Source organism: Oryzias latipes, chromosome 8 (assembly GCF_002234675.1).
Source record: "Oryzias latipes chromosome 8, ASM223467v1".
Taxonomy (NCBI): Eukaryota; Metazoa; Chordata; class Actinopteri; order Beloniformes; family Adrianichthyidae; genus Oryzias; species Oryzias latipes.
This window is the reverse complement of record NC_019866.2, coordinates 15,577,650-15,604,810: the sequence shown is the minus strand read 5'-3', so window position 1 is coordinate 15,604,810 and position 27,161 is coordinate 15,577,650. Positions and strand designations below refer to the sequence as shown.

The following is a 27,161-nucleotide window of genomic DNA, read 5'->3' as shown; positions in this document are numbered from 1 at the left end:
ATGATAAAACTGTAACTATCATATATGGAAGCATCTGCCTCATTTCTCTACCACATTACTTTCTTGCATGCAGCTTATATATATAAAGATATGATTCTTTGCTCTATCCATTTTCAGAGTTTCATTGAAAACTTTTTCCCCCCTTTTTTTTGCACCTTAAGCTAATTTGTTCCTCTCCATTTTGTCCATTCTTGTTTTCCTCCCTCGTCCTTTTAGATGCATTTTAGATTTATTCCTCTGTACCTTGCCTAAGGTCTGCAGTTAAGCCCTCCTCATTGCCCATTTTCTTTGTGTGCTTTGAAGAGTTCATTTGATTGGACTTGGTGACTGGAGATGTGGCTTTATCTATGATGAGGTTGCTTTTCATCACTTCCAATGTCCAAATCTAATATGACAGATTTGAGTAATAAATAAAAAAAGTTATTCTGGCTTCTAAAGCCAGTTTCATAGTAGTTGACATTTTTCACGTTAGTCTTGCTGGAGCAGCCATTTTGAGTAAAATAATATAAATATGTAACTGACTCTTTTAGCAAGTCGGAAAAAAATCTAGAACTAACATTTGTTAAACTGTAATGCAAAGATTTTGTTTCATGGAGGAATAATAATTAAAAAAAAATGTTGAATCTTCAATGCTTTTTGGTAGCTTGCAGTTGTACAAACTGGCATCTTGTTACATTTCGAAAATGTGGTTAAGGAACAGCTCTGTTGCTAAAATGCCTCAGAATTTTAAATCTTTTATGTATTCTTTATTTTGATTTTTTTTTTTTTACCTTCAGTGACCTAATTTTATTTATTTTTTTGGTTCAGGTCTTGCTTTTTAATAACATAAATAAAGGCTATATAAGGACAGCCTTAGCAGAAATATGCCTTCCTGTATAGGCAATAAAGTAAAACTATGCATACAAAATTATTTGGACATAATGAATTGAAGTGTGATAAAAAATATACATGTACTGTAACACATTTTGTCAAAGTCATCGTAATACAATTTCTCTTTTTAAATATTTACATTTCAACAGAAAAGTATCCTAAATGTTTTTATTTTACTCCAAAAAGTATCTGTAAAGAAACTGAATCTTATTTAAGGACATTTAAGGTACTTTATGCATAGTTTCTTATATATGTGCAGAGAATTAATTTACCGTATTTGTTCACAGTTCTTTAACAAAAATACAAAAACGTTATTTTCCTCAATACTTATAATAATATGCATCGTTTCCATATAGATAGATACTATTCAAAGTTCTATAGATGCCAAAGCTATTGTAATAAAATATAAATAGAAGTGTGGTACAAGAAAAACTCCAAGTGATGCCTGTCATGACGTCGTAGATGTAACAGACCCAGATGCTGAAACCCGGAAGTAACTAACGTAGAGTATGAATTTGAAAAGGTTTATTTTACCAACGGTAAATACAGTTTCTGAGGGAACGTGGAAGTTATTTCCTCCATGGAATGATCCTGATGTTCTTTGAGCTGATGAGGGTGAGGGGGCGACGCGTGGACGCGTCGGACCGTGGAGCCAGAGGGAGCGAGGTTTGGACGCTGAGGACAGCGGGACCAGCTTGAGGTGAGGCGTGGACGCCGAGGACGGCGGGATCAGCGTGGAACCAGCGTGACCAATGGATGAAAACCTGAAGGTGAATACAAGGCGAGGTAAGTAACATGAAATATATAACATGAGCTAAGACTAAAAGGCCAGGCATAAGCACCGGAGTGAGTATAACGGACTGGCGCTGGATACTGGTGAGAAGCTCCCTTATGAAGGCCGGCAGGGTGATGAGGAGATGAAGATCAGCTGGTTCCAATCAGCGGTGAAGGAGAGCTGTGGGAGGGGGAGGTGGACTGCCAGGCACCATGACAATGCCACCACAAATGGGCACACTCCAGTGCTATCGTCTGGTGCTCCCAAGTATGGGTGAATGCAGGCGGTCAATGCTGGAGGGGATTCAACATGAAGTCAAACCAATCATCTGACACCCCCAAAAGTCTGTGGCAAAGAGCCAAACAAAAGAAAGACATGAATGAAATCCAAGTACAGCATAATTCTTGATGTACCACAAATTGAAGCATTTTGGAGCTATCCAGCTGTGCAGATTTGAGCCAGATGTCAGCTCAGACGAAGAAAATGAAGACGTCCATGGATCGAGTCGTCTGATAGGTGCATCAGAATGGAGCGGAGCAGGGAGCTTGTGACCTGATGATTGTTGTTTTTAGGTCACAACTACAAACTTTTTCGTCTGCTCCTGATTTACAACAATTTGAATAGATAAATATGTCCTCCATTGTGAAAAAAATGCTATAATAACATGTCAAGTACACCATTTTCATTGGAGTGGGTCTTTAAAGCACTCCTGAAATTGGTAACCAACTAGAACTAAAAAGGTACTTGGGTCACAAAACATTAGGTAATTCATAAATGAGCAGCCTTACTTTAAAATCAGTTGCGTATTTAATTAGTGGCCAGTGGAAAGATTTCAGAACAGGACTGATGTTGTTTTTCTCCTGATTCTAAAACTCAAGCGGCAGTGATCTGAATGAGAAGCAGACTTTTAAGAAAGTCTTCTTTGAAAGAGTCAATAGAAAATTATTACAGTCCAACTTCAGCATCTTTAATTTATTTACAGTTCATTCCGTGAATAGGTGCTGAATCCCTGTTCATTCATTTTCAACCTTAAAAAAGGGTAGTCTTTTTAAGTGTACTACAAGGATACTTAATTTAAGTCTAAATTGTTTCACTACTTTGCACTATAAAGTGCATTTGTCATTTTGTATGTTGTACAATTTCAAAAGAGCTGTGAGAATGAAATTGATGAAAGAAAAATGATAAAACTATGAAAACTGACCTTCAGCTGTCTGGTGCTGGCTCAAAACAGTCGCAGTGGGCCTAAATTTTCTTTTTTATTGACAAAATTCAAAACTATACAGCATTTTTCCCATTTGGAACATTCAAATCCAAAAACATGAGGCAGTTTGGGATTTTACAAATAGAAAACAAGAACAAAGTCTAAGCAGCACATGAAAACAATATAATAATATAATGAAATAGAGTAATGAGTAATACAAATAAATAAAAGATAGACATATAAAGCCAAACTAAAAGAAGCAATAAACAAAACTTATTAAAATAAAATAAAAAGAAACAAAGGCATTAATCCAGATAAACCGATAAGAAGTTGAAAAGTTTTATAGCTTTCTTATTATGTATTTTTTGAAGGGATTTAAAAAAAAGCAGGACATTGTTTTTGAAATGCAAAAAGTTGGGCTTTCTTTCATAAAATGACATTTGTAAATATAAAAAAGATCTAAAATAACAAAATTATTATAAAAAAACTGAGTATTATTTTCTTTTTTAAAATGCCCGATTTCAATGTTGAAAATTCAGGGATTACGTTTTTTTGTTGAAAGCCAATTAATCATTCCAGAAGATTTTAACCAAATTTGCAATCATGAAACAGGTTCTTTTGAGTTTCAATATCTTTTGCACATAGGGGGCATAAATTACCTTGTATATTAAATCTGATACGTAAAAATTCCTCACATGGATAAATGTCATTATTGTTTCAAAATAGACTGTTTCATTTTTGGAGGTAGGGGAAACGAAAGAAAACATGATCTAGTGTGAGATGTGTCTGTTTTTGAAAAGGTTTGGGACATAATTTTACTTCTAACAGGAAGTGGAAATAATTTAGCTGTCAAGAAGGCTCTTAATAGTTTGTTATAGCATTTTTATCTGTAAAACATTTATTATCAATTAACAGTTTTGAAAGTTGAGGTAAAATTGATCAATTTTGTACACTTGCTTTGATTAAATGGGTTAACTTTGTAGAAATTGCTTTAATAAGTCTTGACTAATCTATGAATGTGCAATCCAAATTGTACTTGTTCTTTAAACAGTGGGCTTAAATTCTGATTGGGAAAACTTTTTCTCCTGCAGGAGGCCTGGCCGTGCGCACACTTCCGGTTTGCGTGCAATGGGCGGAACCAGCGGTATGACGGCTGACGCAAACTTCTGTTTTTTTAATTGAACCGCTGCTCGTTCACAACCTAAAGCTCTCTGACGTAATGGACCTCGTCATTCCTTCACAGCTTCAGGGAGACTCCAAAACTCTTATTTTGACATTTCAATTCACCGTAAGTTCCTTCGTCCCTTCTTCTTATACGAGGAAAGTAAATCTGCAAGTTTTTTTGACAAACTTATTTTTTTGAAAGTATGAATTTGTGTCGGTTTATTTATTTTACATTTTTTATTTTAATCCCTTTTATTTGCATGACTTCTTTAATTTAATAGGATGAAAATAATGTAGTCTTGTGTTGGTGTTTGTCGCTACGTTAGCTAGCTTAAAACCAAACCGTATGTGTGTTTTCAGCGGGTGAGAGTCAAAGATGGTGCAGGAGTACCAGTCTCCTGTCCGGGTCTATAAGTACCCCTTCGAGTTGGTCATGGCGGTGAGTGTTTCTGGAGTTTTCCTCGGGTCAGTGTCGCTGCTGCTGCGTTTGAAATGGAGTCAAGAGTCCAAGGTTTAGCCGTGGCAAACACTTTAGTCTAAGTGATTCAGCCTCATTAGCCTCCACTTAAAAAAATGCAATTGCTCAGTCAGAGGTTACCTCGTTTCGAGGCTGCTTTAGTTGTGGGAAAACACAGTTATTAGCCCGGTTGCATGCTGGGAGAAAGCTGCTAAGCAAAGCTGTATTCAACGCTAAATACAGCAGCACTAAACATATTAGCAAAGGGTCTGTTTGGAATATGGAGCTCGTTTAAAGTTCTTCTGAAGTTTGAAGGCTTCTTGCTGCATCTCATAGAAGATCTGAACATTTAAATGAACATTTTTGCCCCAGAGCACTTCATTAAAGTATGGAAACTAAAAACTTTAGGACACTATGATTATTACCTTATATGTATATAGCCATTTCTGTTGGTAAGTACAGGTCCTGATTTCTAACACACCCAGACAGACAGATAAAGAAGCAGGTCATCAGGGAGGAGAACAAAGCCAGTAAACCGTTAGAGGACGGCGCTTATTCAAGCTTTTTTTTAGGCTTTAAGAGGTTGACCCTGCTTTCTTAGCTGAATTGAAACCCTTTTTTGGGTTAGTTTTTAATGTCATCGTAGATGCTGCATTCAAAGACTAATAGGGAATCTCACATTTAATGTACTGATTAAAAAGAAATCTTCAAGAATGTGAACTGTTACTGAAACAGTCTGTTTTTCTAAATCTAGGTCAACTTTCTTTTGTCTCTTGTGAGGATTTGTTGACAACAAAGCAAAATATAATCAAAAGCTTGAAGCTGTGTAGAGAAAATCATGAAGGCTGGAAGATTACACTCTGACACGGTCCTTAAACACAACAGATGCCTTTAAAGTCCCTCTCTGATCATCTTTTGATCTATTTTTAAAGCAGTGGTCTTTTATTTATGATTATGCTGCAGGAGCGGCAGGAGTTTTTAAAGAAATTTTCCTCTCAGGTGTGGGCGGGACCGTTGGCACACTTTCCGCTAGCTTACAGCCCCTCACACCCCCAACCTAACATTATTAATGCAACAATAATGGCGAGCAATATTGGAGCTATCCAGCTGTACACTTTTGAGCCGGTGTAGGTACCACAACCATTCGGCCTGCAACAACCGTTCAGGGTTCTTATGCTAGTGCTGACGTCACATTATGTGATTGGCTGTCCGTTGGTCCGATGATGTGTCAGAAAGTGATTGGTCTGGACATATTACTAAACTACCATAGAAGAAGATATTATGCGGTCCGTTGTAAACAAACAGACCTCCGACACAGATTAAGATTATCTTCTTAAAGGGCTTTTATTATTGTTATGATTATTATTAAGTGCATTTGCAGCCGAATGGACTGCCGTCCGAACCCTTCTCCAGACCGCACACTATAACAAAAATCCTTCCTTGCCTGTGAACACTAAGCTACGAGACTCCAGCTGCTCTGATCAGAGAAAAAGGAAATGTGAAAAGCAGATCTTCACGCTGCGTAGTTTGTCCAAGTGGGGTTGGGTGGCAGTTTAGCTCAGGCGGTAGAGCAAGTCATCCAACAAACGAAGGGTTGGCGGATCAATCCCCGCTCTCCCCAGCCAGCTGCCTCCCGACTATGCAGCTCACCGCTCCCCCCAGGGGATGGGTCAAAATGCGGAGAAGAATTTCCCCATTGTGGGATAAATAAAGTATCAATTATTATTATTATTATAACCGTAGTGGGACGTTATCCTCAGTCGAAAGGACCCCGAACGGTTATTGCAGGCCGAATGGTTATGGTACTTACACCGGCTGCCAGCTCACTTTTTTGTTGTATTTAATATCATTACATATGGTGCATTCAACAAATAGGAAATCTTACATTTTACTTGGTTACGAAAAAAAAAAACAATTGAAAACCAATTAATTGTGATGTTTTTTGTTTTTCTTTTTACTTTTTAGTCTAGTTTTTCTCAATTTAGGTGATTTTTTTTTTTTTTTTTTTTTTTTTTGCCTCTTTTATAGATTAATTGCCAACAAAGCCAAAAAATATTTAAAAGCATTGCAGTTATAAGGAGAAAAATAAGAAGACTGGGTGATCACACCCTGGCACGGTCTTTAAACACAACAGATGCCTTTAAATCTGAGCTCTTTTCATGACATTTCTTTATGTTTGGAGTTAGTGATCACTTCAGGCACTTAAATACAAATAGAACATCTTCTTAATATCATCTGTAATATTCGTTTCGCCTGCTGTTTTCATTTTGCCTCATGATGCTTGGAAAAAAGGAAATTACGGGGAGAAATGTTTATTAAAGCTTTTCTTTGTCAGTAAAAAGTTAAGTCATTGCGTAAGGTGATGTAAGCCAAAATGAAAAGGTCTTATCAGAGTTCATCAGCACTAATCTGCTTTTATGTAACAAAGTGAATTCTGATTTTACTACTGATAAAGTGACACAAATTCAATTTTTTAAATAGATTTTGGTAAACTAGCTTCACTATTTAGGCTCTTTTTCTCACCCTGAAATCTTTATTACCGTGCTTTAAAGTCTTTAAAGAATCAGGAATTCTGGGTAAAGCAAAGGTTGCATAAATGAAAAAATGAATATAGATTACAAGGAAAAGCTGTTGTAATTTAAAGCCTTTTTCATCCTGTTCAGGTCTGTTTCCTCTTCCTCAAAGTTACACATTAAGCCAAAGCCTTGTGCAATGTCTTCAATGTCCTCAAATACTGTTTATGCAGCGACTCTGCGGCTCAGGCTTCTTTACCAGTCAAAGTTAATATGATAGACTGTGAAGTAATTATAGGCTTTTCATGTGAACGAATCTGTGTTTAAAAAAAAAAAAAAAAACTTAATAGCTCTTGTGAGAAGCATAAAGGAGAGACGTCTGCTAGCTTTTCCATTCTTCACGCAGGGGTCTTATTAGCCCCGGGTTAAACCTGTCACGGACAGAACATAACTCCAGACAGAGGTGCTCATCAGTGTCCAGAATACACCGTCAAACCTGCACCCAGTCACATCAGGGACGTCCCTTCGCTGACATACAGCAAAAAAGAAAGGATTATGCAGATTCAAGTCCCACTTTGATCATTTATCTATTTTTCAAAGAGTTCCCGGTGGCCTTTTAATTATGATTATACGGTTTTTAGGCAAAATCAAAAAACCAGTGTTGTTTTCTAGGACATAATTTCTGCAGCGTGGCAGGAATTCAATAAACTACGTTCACATTTGAAACGCTGAACGTGCATTCTTGAATTTGGGTTTAGGCCATGGCATTTACACTGGTCAAACAAGGAGGGTCTTCTTCTTCTACTGTTCCACTGTTTCTATTGCTCATGTTCGCCACCTACAGTTAGAAGAGGCTTTGTAAAATGTCAAAGCGGTGCAAATCTCTCAAATCTTGGCTTTTTCTTTCACAGCTCTATTCTGATCTATTAAAAAGACTTGGTCCGAATCCAAATGCTTCCTCTAACCTAATGGCGTCTCCCTACCCCTTCAATTTTAGGGGCATTTGGAGGGGTAGGGTGGTCAAAAATAGTTTTTTTAAGTGCTAACCCTCGCAGCAGTGGGACGCCGAAACCCTCAGCTGCGAGAGTGTTCCGTGTCGCGCTGTGCCGCGGTGGCGAAGCACATTTCTTCAGATGGGTGAGCTCTGATGCACAGACGTTTAGATTAAATGTATGTAATGACTTTTTGTTTTAGCATGACCCTTTTAAAGTTACAAAACGGATGTTGTGTATTTACCAGCGCTAGCAGCTATTGATGACGTCATGAAGTGGGAGTAATGTTGGAAGACACAGTTTCTCATTAACTCTCCGTTTGGAGGACTATATGCAGGGCTAGAGAGAAGCCGTAGGGGAAGAATTCAGATTCGGCCTTTGTGTCATAATTCTGTCTGGACAAAAAAACACGTGTGTGCCGACATGTGAATACGGAAGCCCAAAAAACCTTCCCCTTAAGGATTTGTGAGGTTTTGGGTCTACCTGACGTATTTTCTACTTAAAAAGCTCTTTTTCAAACAACGTTTTTTTGTCGTCTGCTCCTGGTTCACAACAATTTGAATAAAGAAATACTCAGAAATGCATTTTTGACCTTAATGTCCTCTATCGTGAGAAAAATACTACAAGAACATGTTAAAAACTTTCAAAACATAAGTCAGAGCGGATCTTTAAGCAATATTAGGAATGTGTTTTGGATATAAAAAAAATTAGGTAATTACAAATAGTCTACAGTTGTTCCCCAATTTATGTTTAAATGTTGAAGAACATCAGTCTCAAGTAGAACAAAGAGATCCATAGTCTTACAATATGTTCTGTTTCTTTGATTCTGTTGATTGAGCCTCTGAACTGTTCCAACTAATGTGTGTTTATTACAGAAAAATAAATGTGAGTCAGGAGATAAAAGAATATTCGATTGCTTTGAAAACTCAACTGGATTTAGAAATAAAGAGAATTATTTTTTTTCCTACAGACCTACTTGATTTTATTATCAAATTTCAGCTTTTGTAAACAGTGTTTGTACGTTCATGAAAAACCTGGAAATGTTTGAAAGAAATAGAAAATGGAATTTCTAGGTCCTTTTTAAAAATGTGTGAAAATGACAACTACAGTAAAGTTTTGGAAAAACATGAAAAAATAAAATAGTTTAACTTGAGATTTGAATTTAAATAGTGGCAGAAGTTGAACCTCACGCTATTGCTGATGGAAGTTTATGTTGCCATAAAGCTGGTGTTTTTCATCAGGGAAATGCTACAAAATGCCGGAAAATGTGGCTTTTCAAGGAGAAGTATCAACTGTAACTACTAAAAGACCCTGACCAGATTTTGCATAAAGCAGACTTTGCTCCAAGTCCTTCGACATCAGCAGAAGGCAGTTGGTCAGAGAATTGTTTAAAACGGGTAATGATGGCATTACTATGGAAGCGTATTGAAGCGTATTGCATTCAAGAAAAAAAAGCTTTTACGCAAATCTTTTATGTGATTTTGGTTCTACAAAAGCAAAAAACTCCAAACATGCTGAGCACTAGCCTAGTCTGCTCATGAAAACTATTAGATGAGTTGCAAATCAAAGTTGAAAAGCCACAAAGTGTCCGTGTCATTAACCTGATCCATTCTGTTAATGTTCTCGTCACCATATTCCTAGTCTAGTTTACTTACTTTATCCACATACATTACAGAGCTAAACGTTGGATGTTTCCTATGACCCCACGCCCACGTAGTGTGTCTGGTCAACTTATATATTTCTTTCAGAATTTGTTATAACATTTTTAGAATATATTATGGTGGTACACTCTGAGAGAAAGAGGAATAATTTCTGTGGAGTTTGTTTTGACATTAGTGACTTCTTGTGATGTTTTTGAGTTTATTTAGGGCATGTTACTGAGAAACTGCTATCGTTTGTTTGGGGTGTTTTTCTAGACTTTATTGACGGTCCCTGCCTGCCCCTGCTGCTTCACATCAAGGCAAACTCTGGCTGTAACTCGGTTTCAGACAAAAATAAAACGGTTCATACTGGTCATAAAGGAAACATGCAATGTTCTGCTCTGTAATGTTTGTGGATAAAGTAATTAGGAAGAACAAACCAGACTGGGAATATGGTGACGAGCACAGAAACAGAACGGATCATATTTATAACGCGGACACTTTGTGGCTTTTCAACTTTGATTTGCAGCTCATCTTATAGTTTTCATGAGCAGACGTTGTTAGTAAGTTTGTAGTTCTTAAAAATATAAACGAATATCACAAAATTAAAATGAGAACAAAAATCATCATTTTTATTTTTAATTTTTTACTTGAATGCGATATGCTTCCATGCCTTAGTGCAGTTAATTTCTGTAATGTCTTTATTCTTAGTTTTGGAAATTCACTGAAAGGATATAGAAAAGTTGTGGAAAACCATTGCTAAAAAAGTTTAGGAACCCTGTATAAACCCTCAACAATCTGGAAATGACAAAAGGCAGCTGTCCAGATCACGATCTCCATGTCCTATCTTGGTTACCTGTTAATATTTTGCCATTTGAGTCGCACAGACAGACCGTTTTTACTGCACATCCTGCAATGACTGTCTTGTGACTCCATCAATATTGACAGGTGAGGGCTGTTAAACAGATGGTCACATGCCGCTCCATGCTTGTAAAAGCCGGCTGTGCTGGAGGTTGTGAGCGTTCACAAACATAAAAAGATTCATGTTCTTGAATAAACACTGGGAGCTACTGAATGGTGTTCAGTCAGCAAATAGTTTGACAAACGGGTTAGAAATGTTTATGGAGGATGTTTCAAATGCAGGAGAAAAAAGCCTATTTGGATAAAACCTGTTTTCCGTGTGTGTGCCCTTTTCCCGTTCAGGCATATGTGCGGAGATTCCCAAAGTGCGCTCTGATCCCAATGTTTGTCGACAGCGAGGTCATCAACCAGAGTCGAAGCCAAGACGGCTCGGTCCTCGTGACCGAGAGGCGCTGCACCATCGACGTGGACGCCCCCCGGCTTCTCAAGCGGGTACATCAGTTCAGGGTTAAAGCAAAGAATAGAGACATTTTCTTTAAGCTGGTATTTGGCTGGTGTTAGTTTTAGATTTGATTGCAGAAGAAAAAAAAAAAAGATCCCAGACACATTTGTTTTCTCTGCTTGCAGATTGCAGGTGTAGAGTTCCTGTACTTCATCCAGAAGAACACTCTGAACTACAGAAACAGGACCCTCCATATCGAAGTCCACAATGAGACATTCTCAAACCGGGTCATGGTCCGCGAGTTCTGCAGCTACACGGTGAGCCTCAGAGTCCTGCACGTTTTTTACTGCTGTCTGGTTTTGTTGTTTTCTTCCTGTGATGTTCAGCCCCTTGCACTCTCTTGTGCCTTCAGGAAATAAATCTGATGCATTAATTATTCATTTTTTGTTTCATGATGTTGTCAAGATGCAAAACAAAAGCGTTTTGACAGTTTTTTGGGGTGTTGTTGTTCCCTCACAGGTTCATCCAGAGAATGAGGACTGGACGTGCTTTGAACAGGCAGCAAGTCTGGATATCAAGTCATTTTTTGGCTTTGAGAGCACCGCAGAGAAGATAGCCATGAAACAGTACGCTAGTAGCATAAAACAGGTTTGTCTTTACTTTTCAAGGTTTTTTTTGGTAGATATTTATACCACCCATTTATTCGATCAATTCTATTCAAGCATCATTTTATATATTTTCCTTGAGTTGTTCCAGGTCAACTACTTTTAATACAATATAAACCGATTTTTGTTTTACTGATTATAATATGTTAAGTTTTGGACTTTTAAAAATAGATTTGGTTAGGTGGAAATTTTAAATAATCGCCCTTTTGCGCTCATATAATGTGTAATACTGCTAGGGTGAAAGTATCTCATTAGCTCGTGATGAATGCTAATTATTTTGCTATTTCAACATTTGGGGTTTTGCAACTTTAAATCAAACTTCAAAAATGTGTCACTGCAGTCCTCTTTGTGATTGCAAAGATGATTATTTGTAGATATATTATTTATGAGTATATGTTTTGATAAAAAAACAAAGTCATCTGTACAATTATCATTATTATTTTTTTTTAGAAAGTTTTTATTTAGTAACTATGTCTATCAAAACACTAGATTACTGCTGTTGTTTTCCTTTTTTTTCTTTTTTTAGACGCCATCTGTTTCTATTCTTTTTCTTTTGATAAACTAAGCTGCAAAAGTATCCATTTGTTTTGATAGACTTGCATATTAAAGATTACTATTTTAATAGTTCACAATGTTTACATTGAATATTCCCATCATACAAGTATCTCAAATGCAGCTGGTATTCTAAAAGACTTGTTCAAAAAAAAGATTGTTTCAGCTGAATGGAGGAACATTTCTTCTTGTTTGGTGGTTACATGATCCTCAATTGAACCTCTGCTGTTGTGTCAGGGTAAAGAAATAATCGAGCATCATCTCAGAGAGCTGCAGGAAGAAGGATTAACTCACATACCTCGCTGGACCGCCTCCGCCGAAAGTGCAAGGCCGACCTTCTCTGCTGCCATCCCCGTGAACGCTGGCGGGGAAGGACAGGCGGGTAACCCAGCTACAGAGCTGGTGGCCGGTTCACCCGATGGTCTGTGTGCCCCCATTCTGAGGCAAACAGCTCCATTTGAAGCATGCAATATGGCTTAACTCTTGGTTTTGAATGTGTTTTGGCCTGTAGATAAATTGGATGCTGACTACATCAGACGTTACCTTGGTGATTTAACGCCTCTGCAGGAGAGCTGTCTGATCCGACTGCGTCAATGGCTGCAGGAAACCCACAAGGGCAAGGTCACGTATGCACAAACGGCACTCTGTGCAGTTCTGCACCTTCCTCTCCAGGCTCCTCGTGCAGCTTCAGCTTCAGCTTCTGCTGAGCTCGTATTTCCACACTCAAATCTGCTGCCTTGTTCAGATACATTCCTGGGAGGAACACCTCACCGTTACAGTGGTTAGCCGTTTTCTAGCGATCCCTTTGGCTGTGCGCAGTTTGATCTTTGTATACTGGCCCATACTCAACCTGCCAGGATTACCACGATTAAGAGCAAGCTCTGATGATAAGACACTTCCCTGTAAACAGCCGCCATAATCCAGATGAGGTAATAAAGCATGTTTGCCTTTGGTGGACATGCATGCATGTGCCCCAGTTGCACATTTTTAAAACCTGCTGGAATTGTCGCCGCATTTTACAACACAGACACATTCCCTTAATGTTTTACGATACACAACGCCCAGGGTCCCAGTTGTGCTCACAAAGCAGGAGGACTGGAGGAAAAAGGAGAACACAGTTTTGGGTTGGAGAAGACAGAAAAGCTCAGAGGATTAGATTTTGTGAAGAGTGAAGGGATATTATGTGGGCTGGAGTAGGAATAGGAATATTAATACAATGTCCTATATGCAACTCATGTATATTTATGACTTTTTTTTTATCACTTTTGGGTCAATTGTTAGAATATGTTGTTTAGAATTCGACTTTATTACTTGAGTGTGTTTTAATACTTTCCTCCTAAGCAAAAACTGGTGAGTCAACACGTCTTTTAGTTTCCTAATCCAAGCATACATACCCAAACACTTCTACTCGGCTCAGGTGATTTTTATTTTATTTAATTCATTTATTTTAGCTGAAATAATCAGCTTTAGCCCTATTTTATAGTCTTTGTCTGGAAGAAGTGAGTTCTCTCTCATTGGTTACCAAGGAGACCAGCTTTATGCAGCTTCGACTCCAGCTATACTGTAAAGCACTTATACCAAAAAGGCTTGGACATCTGCTTGCTGGGATTCGTGCACTTTGATCCGTCCTGAGGAAGAAAAAAAACAGTAAAAAAAATAAAAACCAAACATGGATTTAATCCAAAGCAAAAACAAAATTGAGTTTGCAGACAGTGTTAAAGAAAAAGAAATGGGGCAACAGATTTTTTCCGCAGGGACCCAATAGGAATCTGAAACTATAATTTATATTAGATTGGTGCCAAAAAAAGCTTTGTTGTCATTATTATAATTTTTAAATTATAGTTTTTGCTAAAATCATATATATTTAAATATTAAACTTATCTTTGAATGCCCTTTTGACCTAAAATAGCTCAGTACTTGGTATAATACTTTTAAAAGCTTTTAGGCCTAATTTTAAGCATAAAGATGGATAAAGGAAACAAAAGTATAAAGTTGTTGGGTCTGAATCTTTCCACATGCTTATCAGGGACTGACTGCTGATCATTGCAATCTAAATTTTGACCTTTAACCTTTATGTACAGATTCCAAAGGATCAGCATGTCCTACGCTTTCTCAGAGCCAGAGATTTCAATATGGACAAGGCCAGAGAGTTCCTGTGTCAGTCTCTCACCTGGAGGAAGCAGCACCAAGTGGACTTCCTTTTGGACACCTGGGAGCGCCCACAGCTGCTTCAGGACTTCTTCACTGGAGCCTGGCACCACCATGACAGGGGTACTAAACAGTTGTTCCTAGAGCATTATCAGCACACCTATCAGAAGAGGGAGGATGTAGTCTTTTCTCTTATCTAATCTACGTTTCTGAAAAAGAACAGGAAATTATCGACCTTTGTATGAAGTGATATTTATGCCAAAACATTGCAGACAAAACCTTCTAAGTAGCAAATGAAAATAATAATTATTTGCTTTCAAAAAATATTTTTGCATTTGCAACACATACATTTTCACATTCGTTGTGTCTCATTTCGCTTTCTCTGTATCTTTGATTTTGCGTTCTCAAGTGTCACTGTACCTTGACATAACTGCCGTCAAACAGCCTGCTGATTGGTAGATTCTATCCAATCAAATCACCACATTTCTCTAACATTGTTTCTGCTACTGAGGCTCAGACACCGGACCGGCTCTTTTTGCCTCTTTGGCTGAAGACAAATTCTTTTTCATCACTTTAAAAATAATTCATCCTTTTTTTTCTTTCTTTTTCTTTTAGCATTGATTCGTTTTTAATTAGTCAAATTTGTGAATTTATGGCTGAGGAGCTCCTGAAATGGTAAAATACGTTTACCTGCTGACAGTACGCTAAATCAACAGGTCTGTGTGTGATCTGTGAATCCTCCGGAGCAAAATATTGGTAAAAAGTTTGATTGAAGCATTTGTAACCTTTATGTTCATTTTCACAGTGTCTTTATTTATTTTATTTTTTTTAAGAACTCGTGAGCGTTTGTCCAAGAAAAAAATATTACTCATGAAAAAGTGCTATTTTATCTTAATATTTCAACATTTATTCATGAAAATAAAACAATAGTTCAGATACAAATCTTAATAGTAATAAAATGTAACTTTCGGCTGGGCGGAGTCGGAGCTCAGATCGTTTCTTTTTTTGCTGTGGATATTTTAAAGACGCTGGACGCCAACTAGCGATCGAGGGTTTAGGTGGAAAACGAGTCAGACGCTGAAAGACGCTCATAAATAATTAAATAGATATCGTCCTGACAGTATTTTAAATCGATACAAAAATCGCCAAATGAAATATCGCGATATATTGCTGAATCGATTTGTTTGTTTTCTTTTCCTATACCTCTATTGAAGACTGCAGAACACTGGTCAAACAGAACCAATACAAAGTCCAAAGTCTATGTATCTCTACAAGTACAGTCAGTGCGAGACCGAGACACTTGATTGGTTGGAATCTAGACCAGGGGTCACCAACATATTATGTTACGCCCCTTTTTTGGTCTAGGGTTACCTAGAGGGGCATAACGTAAGAGTAAAGTTTTGGCCACCGAATTTAAATGAACAAAAGCACCAAACGAATGTCTCCATACAAATAACATAATTATTTACAAATTAATAAATAACAAACAACAATAAATTAAGTTGAAGCTAAAAGGCTTCAGGGTGAACCAACGCCAAAATAACAAACAAAACTCCAATTTATCTAAGCCCAGAAACACAAAACGCAAAGAATTACAAACTGCAACACAAACTAAATCAAATGGTGGACAGTGCCAAGCTTCAATGGAGACCCGTTTTAGCCAAGCTCCCCTCTCACAGGCTGGAGGTCCACAAGGTGCTTTTCAACGCTGCCTCCATCAGCTTGGGTCCAAATGGAAGCCACACCCTTTCCAGCACAACACCTGAAAACAATCAGGCATAGACATACACACACAAAGATCCACAAAAAGACAAAGTCCCACTCTGGTAGAAATCAAATACACAAAACCCAGAATAAACAGAACAAACAAACCAAATATGGCCACAGCCGTAACAGTATTTCCCGTGGGCATCCATGCGCACGCGAGGACCACTGAAAGCGCCCGCAAGGCATGCTGTAAAAATGTCCCAGATCATAACATAATTCAGTTTAAAATTAAAAAGTTTAGTTCCTGTTTGGAACAAATTAGGGGAGCAATGGATATCTAGGTTCCGGACACTTGCATGTACCACTGATTACCCTCCATTTCTCGTGTGCATCATTTAAATGAACTGTCAAATTCACGTTAAAAGTTCTTGTTTTAACATGCGTCAAAGTTGCTGCTTGACGTTTGTCCAAAAGTGTGTCAACGCCTGTGGGAGGAGCTTCTGTTCAACGCATTTCTCTAACTCGCCTCGGATAATGAGAGATCCAGTCATATTAGCCGCTGCTCCTCTGTAACCAGTGGGAGGGGCTTTATAGCAGCAGGGGAGACTGTGAAAGAATGGAAAGAAGTAAATTCCCCTGATTCTATTCTCTTACTTTTTGAAATGTTTTTTTTTCAAGATGCAGTGTCTTTGGAAAAATCCCAGAAAGCAACCAAAGTTTCATATGGAGCCAGTTAGGCCTCTGTGAAGTCCTCCCACCTAAATGTGAAATGATCAGACAAAAATCACAGAGACCCTTGATAAAACTAACAGTATTAAGCTGAAAATGTTGCACATGTTAAATTGTCATTCATCAAGTGTTTAAAAAACTAAAAAACTTGTCCTGACTAGAAGATTTGTTTTCCGTGGCTTAAAAAGTTAAATGATTTTTTTTTTGCACCACCAAAACAAGAAGTGTTCCTCCTGATGTTCAACTGTTTAAACAGATAAACATAAATAGATTAACATTTCATGTTTATTCATGTTTTTCTTGTCGTTACTGTTGCTGAAACCATTGATTAGAATTGTGGAAAATAATTACTATTGATATGTGAGCAATCAATTAATACTGTTAGAATAACTACTGCTAATTATTACTATCATTACTATTACTATACTAGTCGATGGTTGTTGGGTTTTTTTTTGGGGGGGGGGTTGCAGTAGACTGGTCCTGTGTAGCTCAGACCCCATAAAATAGCCCTCATCCTCTAAAAGGTTGGTGATCCCTGATCTAGACCAATCAGCAGGCTGTTTGATGACAGTAAGGTCACACTAAACTGAAACTTATGAACGCAGAAAAACGGGGAGAAAGCGCGATGAGATACAACGCACGATAAAACACTTCTGTTGCAGATGCAAAACTATTTTTTGAAATCTAAAAAAATGTTTTTGACTTTGCCCTCTCATTCTCTACCACCTTTGGAGGTGATTCCCATTTTGACCTTGGGGTTTCCAGTTCATATTCTGCACACATGTTCCTGTATATTATTCCAGCCACTTGATTGTGGCGCTCCATGTATGCTTTACCTGCCAGCATCTTACATCCTGCAGTTATGTGCTGGATTGTTTTAGGCGCCTCTTTGCACAGCCTACACCTTGGGTCTTGTCTGGTGTGGTAGATCTGAGTCTCTATCGCTCTGGTGCTCAGGGCTTGTTCCTGAGCTGCCAGGATGAGCGCTTCAGTGCTGTCCTGTAGGCCAGCCCTTTCTAGCCATTGGTAGGACTTCTTGATATCAGCCACTTCAGTTATGGTCCGCTGGTACATCCCATGCAGGGGTTTGTCCTCCCAGGAGGATCTGTCCTCCAGCACTGCATCCTCTGTTATCCATTGTCTGAGACATTCACTGAGCACACTGTCAGTTGGGGCGTTGAGCTTGATGTAGTCATGCATCTTGGATGCACATACAGTGATCCCTCGTTTATCGTGGGAGTTGCGTTCCAAAAATAACACGCGAAAAGTGAAATCCGTGAAGTAGTCAGCTTTATTTTTTTTAATATTTTACAATGCAATACCGAACTATAGAATGAAACCAAAAATCAAAACCTGTTTTAAAGCCCAAAATTTGTTTAAAACAATAATTTTTATGTAGTAATACAAGGTTGGAAACATTGTCACTGGCGTATTTTCACAGTCCCAGCTGTGCCTCTTCGTCCTGACTCCGCTCCGCTGTAGCGTCTGTTTCTACTGAAGGCGCAGGAGTCTTTCTCCGAGAGAACATTTTTTATGGGTAGTTGTTGGCACTCTTTCTTTTTCTGAGCAAGAAGATTTTTTTAAACGGAAATGCCACCTTCGATTATATTTGAGAACTGCAATGAACGACTCATCAAAGGGTCCCATTCTTGTGCCGTGCGCTGAAGTTCAGTGGCCATTCTCACCAATGGTTGCTAAGCGACCAAGTGTTAGTCCGTCCTCCTCCTCTTTATCAGTGCACTGTAAAAATATCCGCACTGTAAAAAAAATCAGTGAAGCAGCAAAGCCGTGAAAGATGAAACGCGATATAGCGAGGGATCACTGTATATACATACATGCATATTTGCATATACACACATATATGCATACATACATACGAGTAATAATCAGTTTTGTTTTGTGCAAAGGTTGAAACTCTGCTTGTGTGTGTGTGTGTAGATGGGCGTCCTCTATATGTTCTCCGTCTGGGTCAGATGGACACCAAGGGCTTAGTGAGAGCTTTAGGAGAAGAGGTTCTGCTGAGACAGGTGAAATTCGCTCATTCCTTGATGTTCTCAAAGAAAATAAATGGTTGTTTTCGTGGTCGTTCCAATGGTGTCGACGTTACACAGGTTCTGTCGCTCAATGAGGAAGGACTGAGGCGCTGTGAGGAGAACACCAGAGTTTTCGGTCGACCCATAAGGTATGTCATTTTTGTTTGGTCGTAACGCACATTTTAAGTTTTGGGTGAGTTGAGAGTTCCACAAGTTGAGAAAGTTTCAGCAAAAAAACAAAAAACGCTACTGTAATGCTACATTCCCTCAGCAACGCATTTCCAAGCGGCTACTTGGACATGTGGACAACCGTTTTTTTGGCTCTAAGTACTAAACGCGTGGCCAGTGAATGCTCATTACCAAATAAAGGGCCTCTATCATGTAAAATCCAACTTTTGAGCTTTAAAGTGTACTATAATGTTCATTCCTCATGAACTACAACCCCAAAGCATTAGTGGATAACTTAATTAAGAAGAACAAACCAGACTGGTGAGATGGTGAGGAGCACATAAACAGAACGGATCATATTTATGATACGGACACTTTGTGGCTTTTCAGCTTTGATTTGCAGCTCATCTTATTGTTTTCATGAGCAGATGTGGTTAGTAAGTTTATTGTTCTTTACCTGTGTAGTTCACTGATTCTGGAAAGACGGGACAAAACACGTCCCACATAAAAAAAGTTTCTTTTTTTAAATAAAAATCATTAATTCAATATGGATTGGCTCTCTTCACTATGTTAGATCTAAAGGGATTGTGAATACTGGTGTTATATTTTAGGCTAGATAATTACTTTTATTTAAGATATGTTGGCTTAAATGTACGACTTGTGATCAGGCGCCCTATGCTATTTCTCTTGTCCATATTAAGTCTTTAAGATTTCTATCAAACTAAAGATGAGGGTTAAAAATGTCTAAAAACAATAATTATGAAAATCAAAACATTCTTTAAATAGTACAAAGAGTAAATGGAACAGATTCAGTTTTTCTGAAGGTCATTTGTCCCGACTCTCAAGAATCAGTGAGTTCTTAAAAATTTTAGAACAAAGATCACCCGTGTTTTTTTAACTTGTATATCATAAATAAATCATTCTTTAGTGTGCCAAAGGTAATCTATTATCATATATGGTATATGGATATAGTTTACTCTGAATCAGGTCAAACTTTGAACTTTCAGGGTTAGATAGTGAGGTATGGACGACGTCCCTATTAATTCACGGGAGCGGCCAACCGTTTGATCATGGAGAAGGAGCCTGACGGCGTCTGAGTTTGTTATTCAAATACAGATAAACGAAGGCCCCTCTTCTATGGAGTGATATTTCTGCCACCGTGTAACACACAAAACTTTCTAAGTTGTAAGTGAAAATATTAAACATTTGCTTTTCAGTATTTTTTTATTCTGCTTTGATTAAAAAAAAAATCAAAGCAGAATTAAAAAAAAATTGAAAAGCAAATATTTAAGATTTTCAATTGCATCTTAGAAAGTTTGTGTGCAACATGGTTGCAGGAATATCACTCTATACTCTTCTTGCATGATGGTAATCCATATCCTCCATTGCAAGGATGCGAGTTATGAACCGAGCCGCTTCCACGCCACGTCCAACTGTGCATGGTGGTCATGCGCTAGTAAAACTTAGCAAAAGGAGAAGAAGCCTCTCCCTGCTTGTCCAGTGTGACACCATGTGCTTGAATGCTCTTCAAAAGCCTGGTGTGCACATAGCTTTAGGGGAAAAGTTTAAGTATGGCAGCCAAGTGGTCCATTTCCATTAGATATAGTTAGTTTCTTCTTAATTTTCTTAAACAAAAAGTTCACTCAAGGTACTTTCTGATTAAATGTATTAACACTTAAATAATAGCGGTTCACTATCATGTGGTGTTTGTTTTGGATGGATGGATGGATGGGTTGGTGGGTTGGTGGATGGAGGGAGGGACAGATACTGTATTTGACATTGTCAATAAAATTTGAATAAATAAGAAGTGCATAATTTAGTCATTTAAAAACAATGAATTACAACAAATGAATATAAAACTACTAAAAAGTATCTAAAGGTTTGAATGTCCCGGTCAGCTGTTGGACGTGCCTGATGGACCTGGATGGCCTGAACATGCGTCACATGTGGAGACCAGGAGTTAAAGCTCTGCTGAGAATCATCGAGGTGGTTGAAGCCAACTACCCGGAGACTCTGGGCCGCCTGCTTATAGTTCGCGCTCCGAGGGTTTTTCCGGTTCTGTGGACTTTGGTGAGGAAAAAAACCCAAAGTGGCTCCATTTAGCTAACAATGTTCTTTTGATTGTTCTCCGTGTTATGGAAGAATGCGCCAAGCCGCTGAAATGGAAACTCTGCACAGTGGATGCCAGTTCAGCCTGCAGATATGACCGCCTTGATAAAAAGGAGAAATGGAGACGAAGGAAAGAGGAAATCAAATGTTGACAAATAAAGATAATAGCTGTGTGATATGCAGAAGCAGATCCCCACGGGGGATGTTTGAGCATCACTGGCGAGCCTTTGTGCCGCGGAAAAGGATAGTAATAGCCAGACACTCAGACATGAAAATGAGGAGCCGACTCCAAACACACACTGCCAACCATGATGAAACGCAAAAAAGTAAATCATTCTAACCTGAAAATGATGTATTGGAAGGATTAATTGTGCAAAACCTAGAGCAGTTTATTAAACTAATCAGGCAGTTAATCTAGCACATTTGAATTGATAAACATGTTTTTGTCATGCCATTTGTCCTTCACATAATGCTGCGTCTCCAACATCCGCTCCAGGTTAGTCCCCTGATTGACGAGAACAGTCGGAAGAAGTTCCTTGTTTATGCTGGAAATGACTACCAGGGTCCAGGAGGCCTGGTGGACTACATTGACAGAGAAATCATCCCAGACTTTCTAGGAGGAGCCTGCCTGGTGAGTTCTGCTGCTCACCAGAATGAGTTCCTCTGTGTATGAGCAGGAAGAAATGTTCATGTAGTGCTTGTAATCCTTATGTATGCGCATTCAGCTGCTGCTGACAGTTTAAAAAACAATCCTTCCATGACAAAAAGATGGTAGTTTGTAATATGTGTTATTGTGTCCCGCAGCAGTCCCGGACTGAAAGGACCAGATTGTTTTAACAGTCTGTCTTTCTCGCTGCGGCTTAGAGCGAATATTTTGCTCCTGCCATATATGGGAGAAACCGCTGTGGAAACATCACAGCAGGACAAACAGTAAAATAAAAAATAAAAATGTATGGAGCCAAAATCTCTTACGGGCTCAGAAACAATATTTCAAAATCCACTAACGAAACTAGAAAACATGGAATATTCAAAGGAAGTTTTAAAATTATTATGGGATGGCCACAGTACCTACTGGCCATGTTAAGGCAAAACAGGAAACTTGGCAACTTTCACATTTCCGCACATTAAAGGAAAAAAAACGTTTCCTCTTCGTTCACATGCAGCTCTGAATTTCTTACGAAATTTCACACGTGTCGTCAGCTGGAGTCTACAGCAACAACCAAAGTTTTTTTGACCTCAGACCACGGGATGAAGCCGCCATCTTGAATTTTCCTAACAAAATTGCCTTTACTACTTTTTACAAATTGAAACTCCTCCTAGGGATGTTGATCTGTCCCCGTCTCACTCCTTGAGCACCATTGGGAAGCTGCAGGGGGAAAGATGCTGTTTTTGAGTTCGTAGACTTTAAACGGTGTTAGCGTGGCGAACTTGCAAAAGTGGCATTTTTCTGTTGCTCGCACGTTTTTTACTGGGATATTAGGAAAATGTAATGCACGGATCCTTGGCTCAAGCTGAACCAAACGATATGTCCTACAGAATGAACGTATTGGGAATGTGTGCGCGTTTAACCAAAAACGTCCGTTACCAAGGAAATCCAAAAGTGTACTTTTCCCAATTCTTCTGAAAACTACACAGCTGCTCTGACCAGGGTGGCAGGGGCAGAAGGGGGAGTAAGGGGCGTATCACAGTCGCTCGGGTCAAAAAGGTGTCTGCAGGGGCAGGTAGCGCCTTCAGGCCATACACACTTTAACTTATTAAAGTCTTTCAGATGAATCTCTTTGAACAAAACCTTTAAAAATAATTTTAAACTTTTTTACGTTCGCACCATGAATATCAATACAGCTTCTTCATTACAGCAGTACAAATTTTCTACAGCTAAGCAGCCATTATCTCATTCTACTAAAGTATTTCTGACTAAAAGAATAGTTTAAGCTCTGCAAAAAGTTGAATCTGTAAACCTCCTGTATTTCTGACCTATGAATCCACATTCAAACAGCTCACTTAGTCTTCTCCCCTTCAGTGTGACATCCCTGATGGAGGAACTGTTCCCAAATCTCTGTATAGAACTGCAGAGCAGCTTGAGAGTGAGGAGAACTGCCTGCTGACTGACTGTATCTACAAGACTGCTAACATCTTCAAGGGAACTCCATTTGAGGTGCTGTCTCAACTATGAGCCTCCTCAGGCTGGATAAGTGTTACACATGGCATTAGGTTTGAAACAAGGGGGTTTTATGCACTGTGTTATGCTGCCCCCCTCTGGAAACCCCTCTACAGTGCATCCTCACTGCCAAATACACGTATTTCATTTCTTTCTATGCTTGTACAGATGCTGATTGAGATCACGGAAGCCTCCTCTGTCATCACATGGGACTTTGACGTGTCTAAAGGAGACACGGTTTTCAACATTTATCATTCCAAGAGGATTCCTCAGCTTCCAAAAAAGGACACTCTGGGAGCTCACGGCATCACGTCTCTAGGTTCTATGAACACTCAGCTGATAGATAAGAGCTGGGTGCTGGGGCAGGACTATAGCATGGTGCAGAAGGCTCTAATATGCAGGGAGGGAGAAAGTATACAAGTAAGACCCAAACTGTTAGAGGAAGGAAGTGCTCAGTTTTTTTGTATTCCCGCTTCATCATTGTTGTTTTGAAACAGGGCTCCCACATCACACGCTGGCCTGGTTTCTACATCCTCCAGTGGCGCTTCCACAGCTCTGCCGCCGGTGCTGCCTCCAGCCTGCCGCGCGTGGACGATGTGCTGGCCTCCCTGCAGGTCTCCTCCCACAAGTGCAGAATCATGTACTACACAGAGGTGCTGGCCTCAAACGACTTCAGGTTAGACTCACCTCAAAGACCCACTCTCATGAAAACAGTCCCACCCACAACTCAGAGGAAAATGGATGCTGGTTTATTTATTTTGGCTAAAGACGGGATCATAAAGACCACTGAGAACACTTTAAAAATAGATCAGAAGACGATGCAGTGGGTGTTTAATAGGCAGATTAATTTGAATCTTTTTTTGGGAAAAATTAATTAAGAGTTTAATCCCGAATAATTAACAGGAACTCTTTAAATCTTTTGGTCTCTATTTTCCTTAGGGGATCCCTGAGCAGTCTGGAATCGTGTCAAAGTGGTTTCTCACAGCTTAGCGCTGCTACGACTACCTCCAACCAATCACATGCCAGCTCCACTCTTTCAAGGTAGCATCTGTTCAGCAGCTGTTGGAATGCAACAGTGGACTACATCTACATGCCTTTTAGGGCTTTGAGGACTTGGAGACGATCAATAAATGTGATTAAACTGTTTCCATTTCATTGATTTTTGGATTTCACTAGAGTCCATTTTTATTGACCGATCCTTGAGCTTCATGCGTGATGAAGGAAATACTTAAAGCATTGAACATCACATGTACGTCCTCTGTTTTTAGGAATTTTTTATCCTACAAAAGAGAGCAAGTCTGGATGGAAAGAAAAACACATTTTGATGTTTTGCTGCTTTTATCCACTAGATGTCAGTGTTTCTCCTCATCTGTAACGGCTCTGGGTTCTGCTGTGGAACATCTGGGCTCACAGGAAGCTAGAAATGGTCAAATGAAAAAAGTTTTGCTGTAATATTTATGTCTCAAGAGATGATGTCATTTTTTAAAAATCTTTTGAACACAGTTGGAGTAGTAATGAAATTAATCATTTTTGAATTTATTTGTGCCTTAATTATAGATAAAGCAATAGATCTGCCATGTTTTTTGCGTATTTCATTGTTTCATAAACCACTTCCCAGATTCCACTGAGGGCTGAGTTTTCTGAATCACCTCATTGAAACGCTAAATGGCGCTCATCCTATCGTGATCTGGCCAGGAAGACGGCTCATTTGCATACAACTTTCATTTTCATAAACCTATAAAGTGCTTCCAGCCAAACCTTAATTGAATTTTGCTTTTCTTTGCAAACCTATGTTGCTGCTTATCTGAACACAATTTTCAATCAGGTAAAATGAGTTTTTTTTCCCTTTCCCCGGGGGGGGGGTGAAGTGATCAAACGGAGCGCTTCCTGTAAGCATGACAGGGTTGTTAGAGCCATTAGCGGCTGAAGAGGTCTCAACTTTATAATAATTCTACTATTCCTCCTTTTCTGAGGCTTCAGAAAAACATCTGAGAGTTTGATCCACTAAACATTTGCTCAACTTGATGTAAAGAGATAAGGAGCTCCTACTTGCGCAATGAAACCCCTCCAAACTCTGATGAATCAGGTTATTATAACGGCACTCAGTCTGAATGACACTTCCGCTGCTTTGTGTTCTACAACAGTGGCGCCTCAAGCAAAACCTTGATGCTAGCTCACATCATCACCATGGTAACTCATCAATGCAGCATTGTTGGTGCACCACAGTTGTCATCCTAAATTGTGTTGGCATGTTAACATGGTCACAAGGCACCAAGAAAACTTGGAAGTTTCTAGCAGAATGTCATATTAATCCAATATATGTAAAACACATTTTACTTTATTCATAAAGTTTCTTTAATCATCAGGCCCAAAGAAGCTAAAAAAATACTTTTTTTTAGCTTAAAGTAGTCATTTGGTCATTTTACAAAATCATAACAGTAAAAAGTATATACATTATTTTGATATTTTCTGTTTTCCCCACCACTGTTAAGCCCCAATCCATCAGATTATCTGTGATCATTAGATCATTCATGCGTTCAAGCCCTACACCACTTTTTAACATTTAGACATTCAGACTGACTATGAATGATTGGCTATAAGGACTATTTCCATTTTTACTGTCAATGTTTAGGTTTTAGACTTAATTGTTTTGTTCAATTGTGTCCATTTTTGTTTGACATGTCAACAGAACTTGATTATTGGGCCGAGCTAACATTTTCAATAACTTTTAGTCTATTCCAGATCAGACTATTGGAAAGAAATTAAAACAGAGTCTGGGTAAACTCACCATAAAGCTTGGGTTTTAAGAGAAGGGTAGGACGCATTAGCCTTTTAGACATGGATTTATCTCCAACAAAAAGTTAAATGAGGATTTTTGGAGTGGATTTTGATCACTTACAATGCCTTACATTCTTTTTTTTTGTCAGCTCTCAAGTTGTTTTTTTGTAACAAAAAAAATTGCTTTCAGTCGTGCTTTCAAAAAGTCCCGTTATTTATAAATACCAGATATACACCGAAGAGAAAAAAACGCAAAACTGAAGTTTTTGCTCCCATTTGTTATGAGACAAACAGAAAAATCTGAACTATTTTCTACATACAAAAGAATCATTTCTCTCAAATATTGTTCACAAATGTGTCTAAATCTTTGTTACTGAGATAATCCATCCCACCTCACAGGTGTGCCATGCCGAGATGATTATAAGACGGCATGATTGTTGCACAGGTGTGCCTTTGGTCACAATATAAGGCCACTCTGAAACATGCTGTTTTGTTTTATTGAGAAGAACTGTCAGTTTCTGTTGTGACCACTATTTTTCTCATGCAGGGCAACAACTCCTTTGCATGAGCAGGCTGTTGAGTGTCGGGGGGGGGGTTATGGGCCTTTTGAATGCTCAGAGGTACTGTGATAAGATCCTGAGGCCCACTGTTGTTCCATCCATCCATCTGTCCATCCAACCATCCAACATCACCAACCTCAGGTTGCAGCATGATGATGCACAGCCCCATGATGCATCTGTACACAATTCTTGGGATGCTCTGGACTGGGGAATACGACAGCCTGTTCCAGTTCCTCCCAAAACTTGGTACAGCCATCAGCCATTGAAGAGGACAGGACCAACATTTCACAATCCGCAAGCTAGGTCTTAAGCTAGGGAGGGAAATATTGGTCACCCCAAATACTAACAGGTTTTCTAACCCCCCCAATAAAACAACGTGGCATGATTCAAAGTTGGCTTTTGTTGTGGCAAGTCTAAGGCACACCTGTACAACAGTCAGGATGTCTTATCAGCACCTTGATCTGGCACATCTATGAGGTTTATGGATGGATTATCTCAGCTAAGCAAATGCTCACTATCACAAATTTCGACACATTTGTGAACAATTTTTGAGAGAAATGTTTATTTTGGTTTGTACAAAATGTTTTCAATCTTTGAGTTGATCTCGTGATAAATTGGAGCATAAATAAGTGTCGCGTT

The 27,161-nt window shown here is 38.8% G+C and overlaps 1 protein-coding gene and 1 long non-coding RNA gene across 3 annotated transcripts; one reads left to right on the top strand and one right to left on the bottom strand.

The window, feature by feature from the left end:
* Positions 1–1,380: 1,380 nt before the first annotated feature.
* On the bottom strand, positions 1,381–2,113 carry LOC105354591. The gene is made up of 2 exons (XR_002290702.1): positions 1,713–2,113; positions 1,381–1,634 (listed from the first exon to the last, which is right to left on the bottom strand). It is a non-coding gene; the product is annotated as an uncharacterized LOC105354591 (long non-coding RNA).
* Positions 2,114–4,009: 1,896 nt separating this feature from the next.
* sec14l1 (SEC14 like lipid binding 1) lies at positions 4,010–24,808 on the top strand. Of its 2 annotated transcripts, none has more exons than XM_004071539.3 (16): positions 4,010–4,134; positions 4,371–4,449; positions 10,816–10,965; positions 11,101–11,232; positions 11,435–11,563; positions 12,370–12,553; positions 12,644–12,753; positions 14,214–14,403; positions 18,655–18,743; positions 18,828–18,898; positions 20,816–20,987; positions 21,523–21,657; positions 23,047–23,181; positions 23,353–23,604; positions 23,682–23,860; positions 24,124–24,808. In XM_004071539.3, the coding sequence occupies exons 2-16, from the start codon at positions 4,387–4,389 to the stop codon at positions 24,227–24,229; spliced, it is 2,097 nt and encodes a 698-aa protein (XP_004071587.1). In that variant the 5' UTR covers positions 4,010–4,134; positions 4,371–4,386; the 3' UTR covers positions 24,230–24,808. The 2 variants fall into 2 exon arrangements, with proteins under 2 accessions (XP_004071587.1, XP_020561065.1); XM_020705406.2 differs by having other exon boundaries at positions 4,017–4,134; positions 4,374–4,449; positions 24,124–24,636.
* Positions 24,809–27,161: the final 2,353 nt, after the last annotated feature.

Bases quoted from the DNA above. Each gene is read 5' to 3' on its own strand.
- sec14l1 (XM_004071539.3), top strand. From the start codon at position 4,387: ATGGTGCAGGAGTACCAGTCTCCTGTCCGGGTCTATAAGTACCCCTTC. The intron at 18,744-18,827 runs GTGAAATTCGCT...GACGTTACACAG, and splicing joins AAGAGGTTCTGCTGAGACAG to GTTCTGTCGCTCAATGAGGA. The intron at 23,182-23,352 runs GTGCTGTCTCAA...ATGCTTGTACAG, and splicing joins TCAAGGGAACTCCATTTGAG to ATGCTGATTGAGATCACGGA.